The sequence below is a fragment of the Microcebus murinus genome, chromosome 9 (assembly GCF_040939455.1).
Source record: "Microcebus murinus isolate Inina chromosome 9, M.murinus_Inina_mat1.0, whole genome shotgun sequence".
Taxonomy (NCBI): domain Eukaryota; kingdom Metazoa; phylum Chordata; class Mammalia; order Primates; family Cheirogaleidae; genus Microcebus; species Microcebus murinus.
Window position 1 is genome coordinate 79,148,318 of NC_134112.1, and position 14,224 is coordinate 79,162,541.

General features: G+C 34.3%; 1 protein-coding gene across 2 annotated transcripts in view; it reads right to left on the bottom strand.

The window, feature by feature from the left end:
• The window catches only part of GRM8 (glutamate metabotropic receptor 8), a 728,319-nt gene that overhangs the window by 127,009 nt on the left and 587,086 nt on the right, over positions 1 to 14,224 (bottom strand). The window contains exon 8 of one of the 2 annotated variants that reach the window (XM_012789100.3): positions 9,492 to 9,628. In XM_012789100.3, coding sequence (XP_012644554.1) covers positions 9,492 to 9,628 — 137 coding nt within the window. Of the gene's footprint in view, positions 1 to 9,134; positions 9,629 to 14,224 lie in introns of those variants that run through there. The other variant, XM_012789103.3, reaches the window with a different exon arrangement.

Here is a 14,224-nt window from a genome sequence, read left to right on the forward strand (position 1 = left end):
CTTTAAAAAATTCTATGAAATAAGGACCCATATATAATAAGAATTTTCCATTCATGGATGAGGAGAGATTTCAGTGCAATAGTATGCTGACTAGAGTTAGCCTCCACACTAGAGCAGTGATATTTTAATAAGTCTATGGAAGGCAATCAACATTATGGCTATGCTTTTCTCTGATGCTGGTGAAACATTTCATCCTCATCCAACTAGTTTTATAAAGTTTTTATGGGAAGGGAAAAAGTAGTTGGTATTGTAGAAAAAGAAAATTTACTTGCCTGTCTTCTGTAGTGCACCAAGAGGATCTGTTTATTTGGCCACTGAACTAACACTCAGCTCCAATGTCTCCTGAATTTGTCTACTAACTTATTCACTTAAATATGCAAAATTGTGGCATTTAAGGGATTAATATTGCTTGATGACTTGGGATATAGAAAAAAAGGGATTAGTAAAAGTAATTACCTTAAACAATGTCTATTTAGTATTGTTACTTAATCAATGTTATAGAAATGTAACTAAATAAATTTTGAAATGTTGAAAAGGTCCCTAAATTCCTTAAAATAAAATACAATCAACATTAAGTTTAGAAAGAATACTATAGAATAGGATGTTTTGCAGAAAGGAAACTTGCTTGCCCCATATGAATAAAAGTTGTGGTTAGGATAAAGGGTGATTTTGTTTAATTAAAAACATTTTTTTAGCAAATAAGTCATAAGTAAAGACATGTCTATTCACTAATAATTTGAATGGTCAATTAGCACTGTTAAGTCATGATGGTCTCCGAGGGACATCTTTTTTATAGACTGATACAGTTAATCTCCTTACTGTCCAGTTGGCATCTGGTTACTTCCTTAGAGTGGTAATTGATGCTACATTCAGGATAAAATCCACACTCAAAGTTGAAATACAAATTTTGCAATTTGTTTTTTAAACAGATCTTCTATGATCTTCCTTCCTATTCCCTCTGTTCTTCATGAAAATTCCATGATTCCCTCTTTTTGCCTTGGTGGAGTCCCCTGTCTCCCTGTGATATGCCTTGTCTCCCTGTCCCTTGTCCAGAACATTCTAGATCCATCTAGCTTAAATGTTACTTCCTTCTTTCTTCATCTTCCTTTCTTCCTAAAATCTCTTTCATCTGCATTCTCACTTATATTATACTTAAGAGTAATCGTGAGCTTCACACCCTTCTGGTTTCCCATATCCAATCAGTCAACAACTTCTGCTTGATTCTAATTCTTCTGTGTTCCTAAAAGCATGCACATTAGAGTCAGATATATATGCTTTTGAATTTTATCTATGTTCCTACTAGCTGAGTGAACTTAAATAAGAAACTTATTGTTAATCATAGTTCCCTCTTCCACAAAATGGCCATTCTAAGAGTACCTAATTCACAGGATTATAGTACAGATCAAATGAGTTAATAGATATATAATTCAATTTAGATGGGAATTTCAACTTAAGCCAATATTTCTCAAAGTAGGTTTCAAGAAATATTAGTTTCACAAAATATTTTTCAAATAAAAAGGAATTTATGGTTAAATCAATTTATTAAACAGTATATCCAGTGCCTCCTTCCCAGTTAGCCATGATGTAAATTAGCATATTATAGGCTATAAGAAATCTTACAGGAAAACAAAACAAAACAAAAACAGTTTTCCTAACATTCCCTAAACTTGTTTGACCAGAAAGCCTTTGTGTGTACCTATAACAGCTATTTAAAAGCCTGCTATGGAACCAGTGTTCTGAAGAATGCTTTGGGAAAATGCTGACTTGGACAAGAACTACAGTTATCATCTTGGAAGTTATTTTAGCTTCAGGTTTCCAACAGTTTCAGAAAAAAAAAGAAGAAACTGTAAAAGAGATGATGTCCTAATGTTCAAAGTCATCACAAACTCTCAGAAAATGAGCCAAATTCTGTCCTGTGGGAAGATATTCCATAAGGGTAGTAGAATGGTATTAACTTTTCAAGGCCAGTTATTTCGTAATAATCTCTTAAAGAATACGAAAAAGTTCTATTTTTCATATAACGCCCAGTAATTGCTTATGTAGCCAGTAGAAGATTCAAAATTTTATCTTCAGGAGAAAAGTTTAACATACAAATATGTGAAGATCTGGTGAAGAGTGAAAAGAACTCTCAGGAGTCTCAGGAAATGGATAAGGTCATGCCTGTGATGAAGGCAGAATTGAGATGGGATCACTATAGCTGAGTTCTAATACACCTACCTTCAAACATAAATCTGCTGTGTACAAAATAAAAGGACAACAGAGGCACACCTCTTCTTATTGTGCTTCTCCAATATTATGTTTGTTAAAAATTAGGTTGAGTAAGTCTAATGGTCCTATTTTTCCAACAGATGTACTAACTTCATGTGCTCTGTGTCACATTTTGTTATATTTCAAACTTTTTCATTATGATTGTATCTATTTAGGTGATCTGTGATCAGTTATTTTTGATGAAACTATTGTAATTATTTGGCCACCCCATGTACTACATCTATATTAGACAACAAACATATATAATGGAAAAAAAAATTCAGGACTTCCTAAATTCATGATACTAAGAGAGAGAACTAAGTCTGAGAACTGATATACCCTTATTGTTCATGATGAAGAAAATGCTAGTGTTCTGGACAGAAAATCAAACATGGAAATTGTGGCCCTAAATATTAAGCAATAAAGCACAAATCTATCTGAGTATTAGTGAGAACTCAGGTTAAAAACAAGTCTCATAATTTCCAATTATGCTTTTCACATATCATATGCTTCCTAGGATCTCTCTGTTAAGTTAATTTGTGCCTTAAACAACATGAAATTAAACCCCTATTACATATTTTATGAAGACCATTTATTAAAAAATCAGCCGATTCTTCAATAAACTAACATTAAGAACAAGATAATTGGTCACCCAAACTTAAAAACTTTAATCCACAGTTGGCAAGCTTAAAGTATGTTCTTACTAGGAGATTTAGATAGCATGTGACAACTACAGTACCCTCCAGTCCCCTTTAGAAAAATCTCACAAAGAGGTTACATCAGTGTTCTCAAAGATCATACAGTGGCTAGTAAAAAAGTCATATCTGATTTTTGTAATCTGATGAAATGGACTGAAAGCAAAAATGTGCATGTACCAATGGACCTGACAGCTAGAAAAGCAGTCAGATGCGAACTGGTTACAGCAAAGCCTAACAGAGTGTTATAATAATACAAGAAAGATAGAGCAGGGACAACTTTAAAGAAGTCTTGGAGACTCAGTAAAAGAGTTTGGTTCTAGTGCCATAGAGAGTATAATATTGATAGAAAATATGGAATGGTGAAGCAAGAGAAGAAAGAGTGTATGTCTGTTTTTACAAACTATGGTGATAAAAGGACCTAACCCCAGATGTTATTGCTTTTAAATTAGAACTTTTTTCTCAGGTACTTTTCTTGTAATTGAGTATATTGCAACTTAGATATCACTGTGCATGTTTTAAAGAATCCAAAGTGTGTGTTACAGCAATAAAATTTGAGTCATAGGAGTTTAAGAGAAAGAAGAGAAAGATAAAGGGATAGAAAGCTTATTTAAGAAAATAACAACAGAAAATGTGACAAAAGATGTCCATATCCACATACAGGAAGGCCAAAGGTCTCTAGTCAGATTCAATCCAAATAAGTCCATCCCAAGGCATATTATAACCAGTCAAAGGTGAAAGACAAAGAGAGGATCCTGAACCCAGAAAGAGAAAAGAAGGAAATAACATATAAGGGAGGTCGTACAGCAAGCAGCAGACCTATCAGCAGAAACCTTAAAGTCCAGGAGATTATATCTTCAAAGTGCTGAAGAACTAAAAATAAAACTGTCAGTCAACAATACTGTACCCAGCAAAGTATTCCCTCAGAAATGATGTTAAGATAACAATTTCCCTGACAAAATAAAGCGGAGGGAGTATATCACCACCAGATTTGTCTTACAAGTATAAAACTCACTGGAAAAGTAAGTACAGAGTCAAATGCAGAATACTCTAATACTGTAATGGAGGTCTTTAATCACATGTATCTCTAATAGGAAGGTTAAAAAATAAAACTATTGAACATAATAATAGAATAATTTGTTAAGGAAATACAATATAAAAATATGTAGATTGTCTCAGGGAACTGACTAACATTTATGTTTTGTAGGAAAAGGAGTGCTTTGTGTAGTGTTTATTCTATAGAGTTAAAATACATTATATATATGTATATATATTGACAATAATATAGAAGAGCATTTGCAAATGTAGGCAACTTTACAAAAACAGGGAAACAGAGGCAAAGAGATAGTGTACAACTCCTAAGAGTTAAAGCAAACAAGGAGTCAAGTATTGCCTGAAACACAGTTTCAACTCTATTCAATCCATCATTACCTTGAGACTATTTTAATATTCTTCATTATATAAAAGCTGTTCCTCTAATAAACTAATAAAATTACTTATTTTCATTTAAGAAAAACTCTTGATGTTTTCCGGAATAATAAATCCCTGAGGCAACTGAGGAGGCCCAGGACTTCTCTCTTTCTGTATTCTAAGCAAGTAAAGAATCACCTGTATACCTACATATGGCATGTATGTATTTGACTGATCATATATAGGAAAAGACATACATTCAATTAAAATATCATGTTATAAGTACTATGCTACAGGTACAATGAATAGTAAAGACTGTGAAATGGGGCTAAATTCCACCAGAAAATTTATCCAAGTTTCTGTTTGTCTCCAAAGCATTTGAGTCACAGAGCCTACTTCATATATATGTGTGTGTGTGTGTGTGTGTGTGTGTGTGTGTGTGTGTGTGTGTGTATCAAAGCAAACATTTTTGGCTTATTGAATAGGCACAAAAATGTCATCATGGTGCATACTCCTCTTTTTACAGCTACTCCCTACTCAGAACATCAGCAGAATAAAGCAGACAAAACACTTTGCACATATGGCTTCCATTTGATTTCATACTAAAACATCCATTGTATATCCTCTTTGGTAGGCTGCTTACAGAAACAAAACAAAAATTATGATCACATTCATTCAACACTTAATATGTGCCAGGCAATGTTCTAAGATTTTTGTATATGTAATTCCCTTTATTATCTCAAGAACTGTGAAGTAGATATACATACATACACACAAAGAACCCGAGACTAAGAAAAGTAAAATAGCATGCCCAAGGCTACACAACTCATGAATGGAAGGTCAGAATTCAAACATCTTTCTGACTTTGAGATCTGGTTCTTGACCACCATATTACAATGCATTTAATATTCATAATAAGCCTATCTACTACACCACTTTAACTGATCAGAAAACTGAGGCTCAGAGTTCAATACTTTGTCAAAAGTTTTCCTTCTATGGAGTGATCCACTGAAAAACTTAAATCAGGTTCTATGAAAGCCTTTCTCATCCAAATCAGCCTTCCAGTTGATACTGTGCCATTAATAATTGTGAGTAAGATATTCTTGTGAAGTTACTATATTTTTTTATCTTCAAATTACTTGCTTGAATATAAAGAGAAAAAAGCAATACAATGAAACCAACAAAAACATATGCTTCATTCCTACGGTAATCAAGAAAAAGCAACTCTGGCTGGAAGCATAAAAACGTGAGCCCTGAGTTATTTTTGGCCCATCCAGGAACCCCAACACACCTTCTCCCGGTGGACTCAAAGCAGCATATGGCTGTTATTTTCACAGTTCAGGCTCTTCTGTTTGCTCTGAACCTCTAGCTTACAATATGTTTTGTAATCACTAATAAGGACCACCTGCCTCTTGAGACATTCAGCCTAACAAAATAGAAAGACCTAATTGTTCAAATTCACTCTCAGGTAGATAATACACCCTTCATGCATGGACTGAGATTACTGAATAGAAAATTTAAATCAAAATAAACAAATTATACTAAGTGATTGTAATTGTTAAATTAAGAACGTAGGTTAGTTTCATAAAAAAAGAAACAAGAAACAAAAATTTTGGAACAATGAAGACAATACTTTTGAGGAAATGAAATTCCTCTATGTTTTCCAGGAAACAGAAAAAAAAAAGAATAATCTAGTTGTTTATAAAATTAATTCCCTCCACTAAGATATATTCAGGACTAATTTGTTGGACTCAAATATGCCTTATCATATACTCTCTGTGGACAAATTTCCCCATGGTTGAATTCAACCAGAAAAACTGACTTTTGAAAACAGGCAGAATTCAGTCCAATAACTGACTGATAAATGCTTGCCACTGAGCGTGTGAAACCTATCATAAATCTGGTCTAATAGAACAAGAAGAGATGGAGTATATGGATAGGAGTAAATCCTCCTCTCACTATCCTCCTTTGCTCCCACAACGATTCCCACCAATGGTCAGGCCAGATTAGGAACCTCTCTCTAGACTGCTATTGCCAACCCACGAACATACCTTTATCAGTGCACCTGCCTCATTGTGCTAGAATGGTTGATTTGAGTGCCCGTCTCCCCTTCTATCTGTGAGAGTCTTGAAAGCAGAAAACAAACATTCACTATAGTCCCAATACTTAACAGAGTACCAACACAAAATGAATTTATAAAATCCATTCAAAAATAGCAATACCTATCCACATGCTATCATAGGAAAATAAAGTGTATATGTATTTATCTTATTTAAGTGTGGAAGGATTTTCTAAAGTATTAAGGCCAATATCAAGGACAGGCAGAAACAGCTGGCTTTGGGGGAAACTGGCAGCATTTTAAATGCAGAGATTTTCTCTGAACTTTCTAAAGCAAACTCAAGTGCATCTTCTAATAGGACCTTCACTTCTCTACTCACTACAATAATTGTCTGTCAGATCTCACAACCATATAAAATCATGAGATACTGGATTAGTAATAGATAATACTTATGGATCTCAGGTGTACCAGGTACTGCACTAATTGCTTTATTAAATTATTTTTTTAATTCTTATTGTAACCATGTAAAGTGGGTGCTACTAACGTTTTCATTTTAGAGATGATGAACCTGAGGCAAATTATTTGTTTAGCGCTTTGCCTAAGATTTAAGCAGAACATTTACAGATAGGTAGCTTTCCAAGCATCCCCCTACTCCACCTGCAAACAGGTGATTGATCCAATTCCTAAGAAGAAAAGTCATTTAGTTTGTCCTGATAATACCCAGAATTCAATCCTTGATTTATAACCTCTCCCTATAGTTCAATTCACTATTTCTTCTGAGTTGCATTTTCCCTCACTGATACCTAGTTATAAATGCTCATAATCACTCATGAGAAATAATTCTTACAAATTGTTTAGATATATTTTATGAACGATGACACAGCCATAAACATAAAACTTTCATGCACTGTTAAATGTACATAAAAGAGCAGCTTGAGATTCAATATGAAGTTTTATAACTACATAATGGATATATAGAGAGATATGTGTATGTATGTGTACTTGTGTATACAATTATTTTAGGTATCTTGATATTATATATCACTGCATATATTTCTCAAGCATTGAATTTTGCTATGTAAATCCTTAATCATAAGAATATAATATTTGGCATTAATAACTGTCAGATAAAAAGTATATTCCCTATTTTAACCCTTGTCAAATCTTTTTTGTCTTGTTTATTTTATTCCACATATGTTCACTTTCTAAAGGGCTTTTGTCAAAACGCTATTGATTTTCAGATTGTTATCAATAACCTGTGGAGTTATTAAAGCTATGTTTTGATAAATGTAAATTTGAGTTGCAGAAGAATGGATAAGCCTTCATGAGGAAGCTACATGTAGTAAACTCTAGATATGTGGTCTTACATAGCACAACAATAGTTGGAAACATAAGCTGTTTGTACATTATTAAATGCATAGCTGTGATAATTATCAGAAAGTCATTTCAAAGAAAATAAATCATAAATTTTCTAGTTTCATTATTCATCATCATCTACTTTGCTGAGAACTTGGATGACTGATGCTGCATAAACATTATCACTTTGGAGGACATATTTGGATATACAGAAGCAAAAAATATATCTAAAATACCAAAATGATGTCTTTTGAGTGGGTTCAAATATAAGAAAGCACATGCACACTCCCACAGTATTAGTGTAGCTTTAAAAATCAAGAAGAGGAGATATTTTCATTAGAGGAAAGAGTGAGTTACACATTAGAACAACAGAAGAGTAGAATATGTTTCTAGTTTATTTGAAGCACTTTAAAAGCATCTTACCCCTTACAGAAGAAACATTGCTGTTGTTGTAGGGATTCCTTGGCCACTAAATCCTTATAAATAGTCCTATGTTTTTATAGAAGTGATGCTGTATAAATGAACTCCAAAGCCTGCAGGGCACACTCCTTCTTCTCTATACCTGAAGAAGCCAGTGTGCTCTAATATGGGGCTGAGGGCTGTTAAAATATGAAGTAATTCTTTGCCCCATGGTAAGGACATGCTGCCCTCCTCACCTTCCCCTCCCTTACATCTCTTTTATTCTGCCATCCCCAGCCTTGTGCCCTGTGATTTCCTGGACCTCCCTTATCCATCAAGGTCAGAATTGGTTTCCTGCTCCCGAGCCCCTTACGATTGGTGGGTGCTACCAAGCAGCTCCTGAAGCCCCTGCCCTAGGAGATCTCTTTAGCAGGGCTGTCCACCAGCTGGGCACACCTCATGAAACTCCTCCTCCCCGTGGGCATCCTCCCATGTTAACCACACTTGGTCTCTGCCAGATCCAAGCAGGAAAGACAGGAAAGATGGAGTCCTGAGTGGTGGAATGGCACTCAGCAGGCAACTGCCCTGGGGCCTTCAGCATCTTCCCCAGGCCCTGGAAGCCCACTACGGGCTGGGTTCTCCAAGTCACCCTCACATAGCCATGTGTAGGAACTGCAAAATTCATGGGCCATGGACCTGGTGAGTGCCTGAGGCAGACAGGGACAGGAGATCATCTGAACACCACCCTTGGATACATCAACTTTCCCTGGCATTGCAACTGAAAGAGGCAATGTAAATGTGGAGCATGACTTACTTCTATCAATCCAATGTAGCCATAAAGTCTCAACTTATGATGTAGCAAAGTTGATACAGATTTTTTTAAAAACACAAACTTTATAATTCAGGACACGTTTAATCAATTCCACCCCATCTCCAACACACACACACACACACACACACACACGCACACGCACACACACGCACGCACACGCACACACACACACGCACACACACACACACGCACACGCCTGTACAAAGACTTGAGCAAGTGAGTCTGTCAGAAAAGGGTAAAATTTCTCTAAGTGTATATGGTCAATTAAAAGGAAATGAGATCTTTCATCAGATCTTTACAGATATCTGGAGATTTCTGTACAAAAGTTTAAGAATGTCCATAACATTTTTAAGTTGAAGGAAAGATAATGTCATCAATTTCCTGAACATTTATTTATGAGGAAAATCCATTCTAACATAGGCTATATACTTAAGAATAAAGCATTCCCTCTTGAGAGTGACATACATTAATGTACATTTATATTGATACTTGCTTTTAGATGAAGCTGATTGGTCCAATGCCCAATGATTTTGTATTCTGTACTTTTGTTGGTTATTTGATACTGGAAGATATCATAACGTCCAGGAGCATCTCCATTTTCATTAAAAGTGACAGGTGTACCAGCACTGCCTATAAAGATTTAGAAAACAGTGTTAATGAAGTTTTAGTAAGATAGCCCACTGGGCTTATTTTTCTCTTAGAAGGAATGGTAGATAAAAATATATTGTATGTAGTAAGTGATATGAAGACTGTAATCCATACAAGGTCATTCTTGATAGCATAATACCTTTTACTTGAAAACAAGCCCAGCCATACATACAGAAATAAGACATGCTTTATTGTGTACATTAGAAAGTAAATGATGAGTATCCAAGTTAGCCAATGTACATAACCACTAAATAAATAAATGTTGATAGGGTAAATATTCAATACCGGCTACGTAGGATGGTAGTTAATAGAGAAAAATGTAAATATCTTGAAGCATGATAGCTACTGTACAATATGAACTACAATGACAACTCAAGATATGACAAGAGAACTTCCTGGCCTGAATCCCCAGGGTTTTACTTTATCCCAACTTCCACTCCACTGTGAAGCAGTTGCCCTTTTCAATTCCTCTGCCTCTGCTACTTCTGCCCAGGATTAGATCAATGTGGTCTACTATTGGGAGCCTCCCAATGGGTGAGGCAGAGATAAATGGGAAGCTCCAACTCTAATCAGATCATAGACGTCCCCCCACTTCACTATGACAAGTGTAACAGCTACAGAGCAGCAGGATGCAAGAAAATATAGTCTTTTCTAAACTCCATTCCTCCTGGAAGCTTTTGTCTTTTCTCTTAACAGCTCTGCTCACTTTTACTTTCCTTCTTATTAACTTTTAGGTAATTACAGGTATAAGAGTTAAAGGGGATCATCACCCCGATGTTTTTTGTTCCATCTAGACTCACTGTCTATATAGAATTTCATGTTCTCTAACAGCCTTTAGACTTCCCTTCATCTTCTTGGATTATTCTTTCCTATTTTTAAAAACTCACTGGACACCAATCCCTTTTTTTGGTGCCTATCTTCTCTCTGCAGGACCCCTTCCTTCTCACAGGATATTGGATTTAATTTCTATACTGTGTTAGAGGGCTTCCCCTTCTTGCTATCTCTTTCCCATATTATATTCTCCAAAAATAAATATTACTAATAGTTATATATGTCAACTGTATATATTTTCATCTTTTAATGAGTTTCTTAATCTATCTGTAAAGTTGTTTAGCTAAATAACAATAATCACAAAATTCTAAGATATTTAACTTAAACAAATGGATGACTTTATCAAAAAAGATAGCAACTTACACAAAGTATAATCACGGTCACAAAGCAGCAAACAGAATATTTTTCTTGTATCTATATAGTTATGTGTAATATCCTGTTTGAATATATTTTAAGCCCTAAAAGAGCTGTAAACATGTAAATTATTATTATTATTAATTCATGTAGAAAATGAATTTATATGTAAATCAATAAAGAAATGAAAATTTGTGGAATAAAACAGGAGTTCTCCAATCAACCAATACTATCATAGCTACTCCTTAGATACTAAAGTATAAATCCATTTGCTATATGAAACCTTTCCCAACTCCTAGTGACCTTGGGCAAGTTAACCTCTTAAATTCTCAGTTTCTTCATCTGAAAAATGGGGATTATTATGAGACATAGAGTTGTTATGAGAATTAAATAAATACTTAAGTGCTTAGAACAGTGCATGGGATAGTTAAATATTATTATTCACCCTATATTTATTTTCAGAACACACCAACATATAGTAATAGAAAGGATGTTGGAAGTTGTTTGAGTGATGACTAGACCAAGGATTATTGGAATTCAAATGGGAAAGATCTTTCTGGCTGGAAAAACACATATGTTATGAATTTCACATGAACATCATCAATTCCTTACACTTATAAATCACTTTGAAAAATTTTAATGACATAGTCTCTCTTGAATAAAGGGATATTTAATTTTCTCTAACTAAAATCCCCAAAGTTGTCACCTCCTTAACTAAATGATTCCTCATCTTCTAAAATAGCAGTTCCCAATCTTTTTTACAATACAGTACTCAAGATAGAATAATGTCATTTGTGTAACACATTCCCACAAAGGCACCTTGAGTTACACATATTTCTTAGTGTGCCAGCTGTTTCTACATCTCTTTTCTTCCAACTCAAGAAAGCACATTGGAAGGCAAGTGAATTATAACTGCATTGTCACAAAAATAATAATTTCCAACTTAGATACTTCAAATATCATTATTAATATTAAGTTACACTAAATTTGACATTGTATTAAGGGACAACACTCTAAAGCAGTGATGAGTGTGGGTTATGGAGACAGATAGTTAGGTTCAAACCCTTGCTCTGTCACTTATTAGATCTATTATCTTGGGTACATTTATTAATTTTTATGTATTTCACTTTTCTCATCTTTAAATATGAGAATATAATAATAATTTCCACCTCAGAGTGATACATGAAGATTAAATAAATCAATATATATATAACATTTAGCATATACTAAGTATCATATAAGTATTAACTATTGTTTATTTTTTTGTTTTATGGCAATGGTGCATTTGAGATCCACTGTCTATATAAGAACATATCAACTTCTCAGTGAGCATATAGGTTTTCATGATGTCAAGCTCACAAGTCTCTGTTCCGTAAATGCCACATATAACTAAAATCCAGTTCTCTAAATTCACCACGATCGGTCTTACTATCCTGCCTTTACACGTACTATTTTATCTAAGTTCCCATCCTCTTTACTCCTAATCCTTCTTCTCTATAAAATTCCTTCAAGATGTGGCTCAAGCATCATGCACTTAAAGGGCATACTCCTCCAAACCTGAAGAAGGAAACCAAGTACCTCTTCATGTCCTAACTGGCACTATCAAAGCACTCACTATACTCTGCACACATTTACTATCTGTCCTATACCTAACCAAAACATTTATTCAACAGATATTTATTGAGAGCCTACTATGTGCTCAATACTGGGTGGACCCTCTGCATGCCTCCCAATAGTATGGTCTCCTTGGTAAGGGCAAATGTATAATATCTATTATCTTTGTAGGCATTGTATCAAAAACAGTGCTCAATATTGACTGAGTAATCAATAAATTACAATAAAACATGAAAGAGGCATCACCTAATGATCCCAAGCAATCCCATGCTCTCCTCTTATAATATTATGGACTTCATTTATATCACCTCTCATCTTTCACATTCACAAATGAAGAGATCAAATAAGTCCCTTGGTGCAACATTAGAAGCCACAGTGAGACTTCGACGTATCTTTGAATGGTCTTTAAGTTAAACACTGACAGCTGAAGTGGTTTTTGTTACTGATAAATCTCTCAACTTGTTTTCCTAGTCTGATTTCTGGTCTTGGGCTAGGCTTACAGTTGAACTATTTCAACCCTCTCACAGAAAGAAATCACTCCATTGCGTATTGACTCATCTGAAACGATTGTGATAGTATTCTAGTTTATGTTTTAAAAAGCACCCTTCAGGCATGCCTCTAACCCTTGCTAGGTAGAGGCAAAGATATAAATTGTAACCAAAATGTTTGTACCCTCATAATACCCTGAAATAAAAAATAAAAAAAAAAAAACCCTTCAGTAGTCATGAGGGACACATTAGCTATTTACTAATTTCTAAAGATCTGTCATCTTTAAAAAAATCATATTTTATACATAAACTGACCACTCTGAAAAACAGAATTAAGTGGCATTTTGTGCAGAAAAAAATTCCAAATGTCTTGTAATTGTCTCTTAATATATTCATCAATTTATTATAATAACTTAGCTTATTATAATAGCTTAATAACCACACAGGTAAGAAATATAAATATATTTGATTAACCAATATTCAGATTATATTTTGCACTATAAATTATGTTCAATCAAATTTTCTTGTTCTGTTTCTTTCCATCCTACACTTTAGGCATTTCACAATGCAGAATATTAACCATTATATGATCACAGTGACCCACAGAAGAACTGGCAACTTAGGTATTTCATAAATTTTGAAGTAAGTATATTACACTTTCAAAATACTTTTTCATCCATATGTGCTAGTGGAGAAATGAAAGCAAACAATATGTAGTTGTGAGGTATTTTTTACCAATCATGTACTACCTTGAGTTTAGACATCTCCTTGAATATTTTTTGTTCAATCAGAAATGTGTGGAGAAAAATATTTTCTGGGCATCTCAAGTATTTACAGGATGTTTTTTGTAGGCAAAATGATATATGCAAGGAATATTTTATTTGAAAATATTGGCTTTTTTGAAAGTTGTTCAAGAGGAAGAAAGTATGGGGTTGGGGTTCAGGAACTAAAGTTTGATTTCTGGCTCTGCCAATTACCTGTGTGATCTGGGCAAGTTACCCTCCTTAAGCTTGGTTTCTCATCTGTCAAGTAGACATAATACCCCAACCTCCCTAAGCTATTACAAGTGTTACATAAGATGATGCATGCAAAGCACTTATTGTATGACTGGCACACAATAGATATGCAATGAATAAAAATTATCATCATCATTATCCGTTCCTTTGCCTACACTTGTGCTCCTTTGGTCGACAGTTTCTTGTTTCCACAATGCAAAAAATAATGCAAAAATAATTCATATACCTTTATGTGAAAAAAATAATAAATATATTTATAAATATAATTCTCTCAG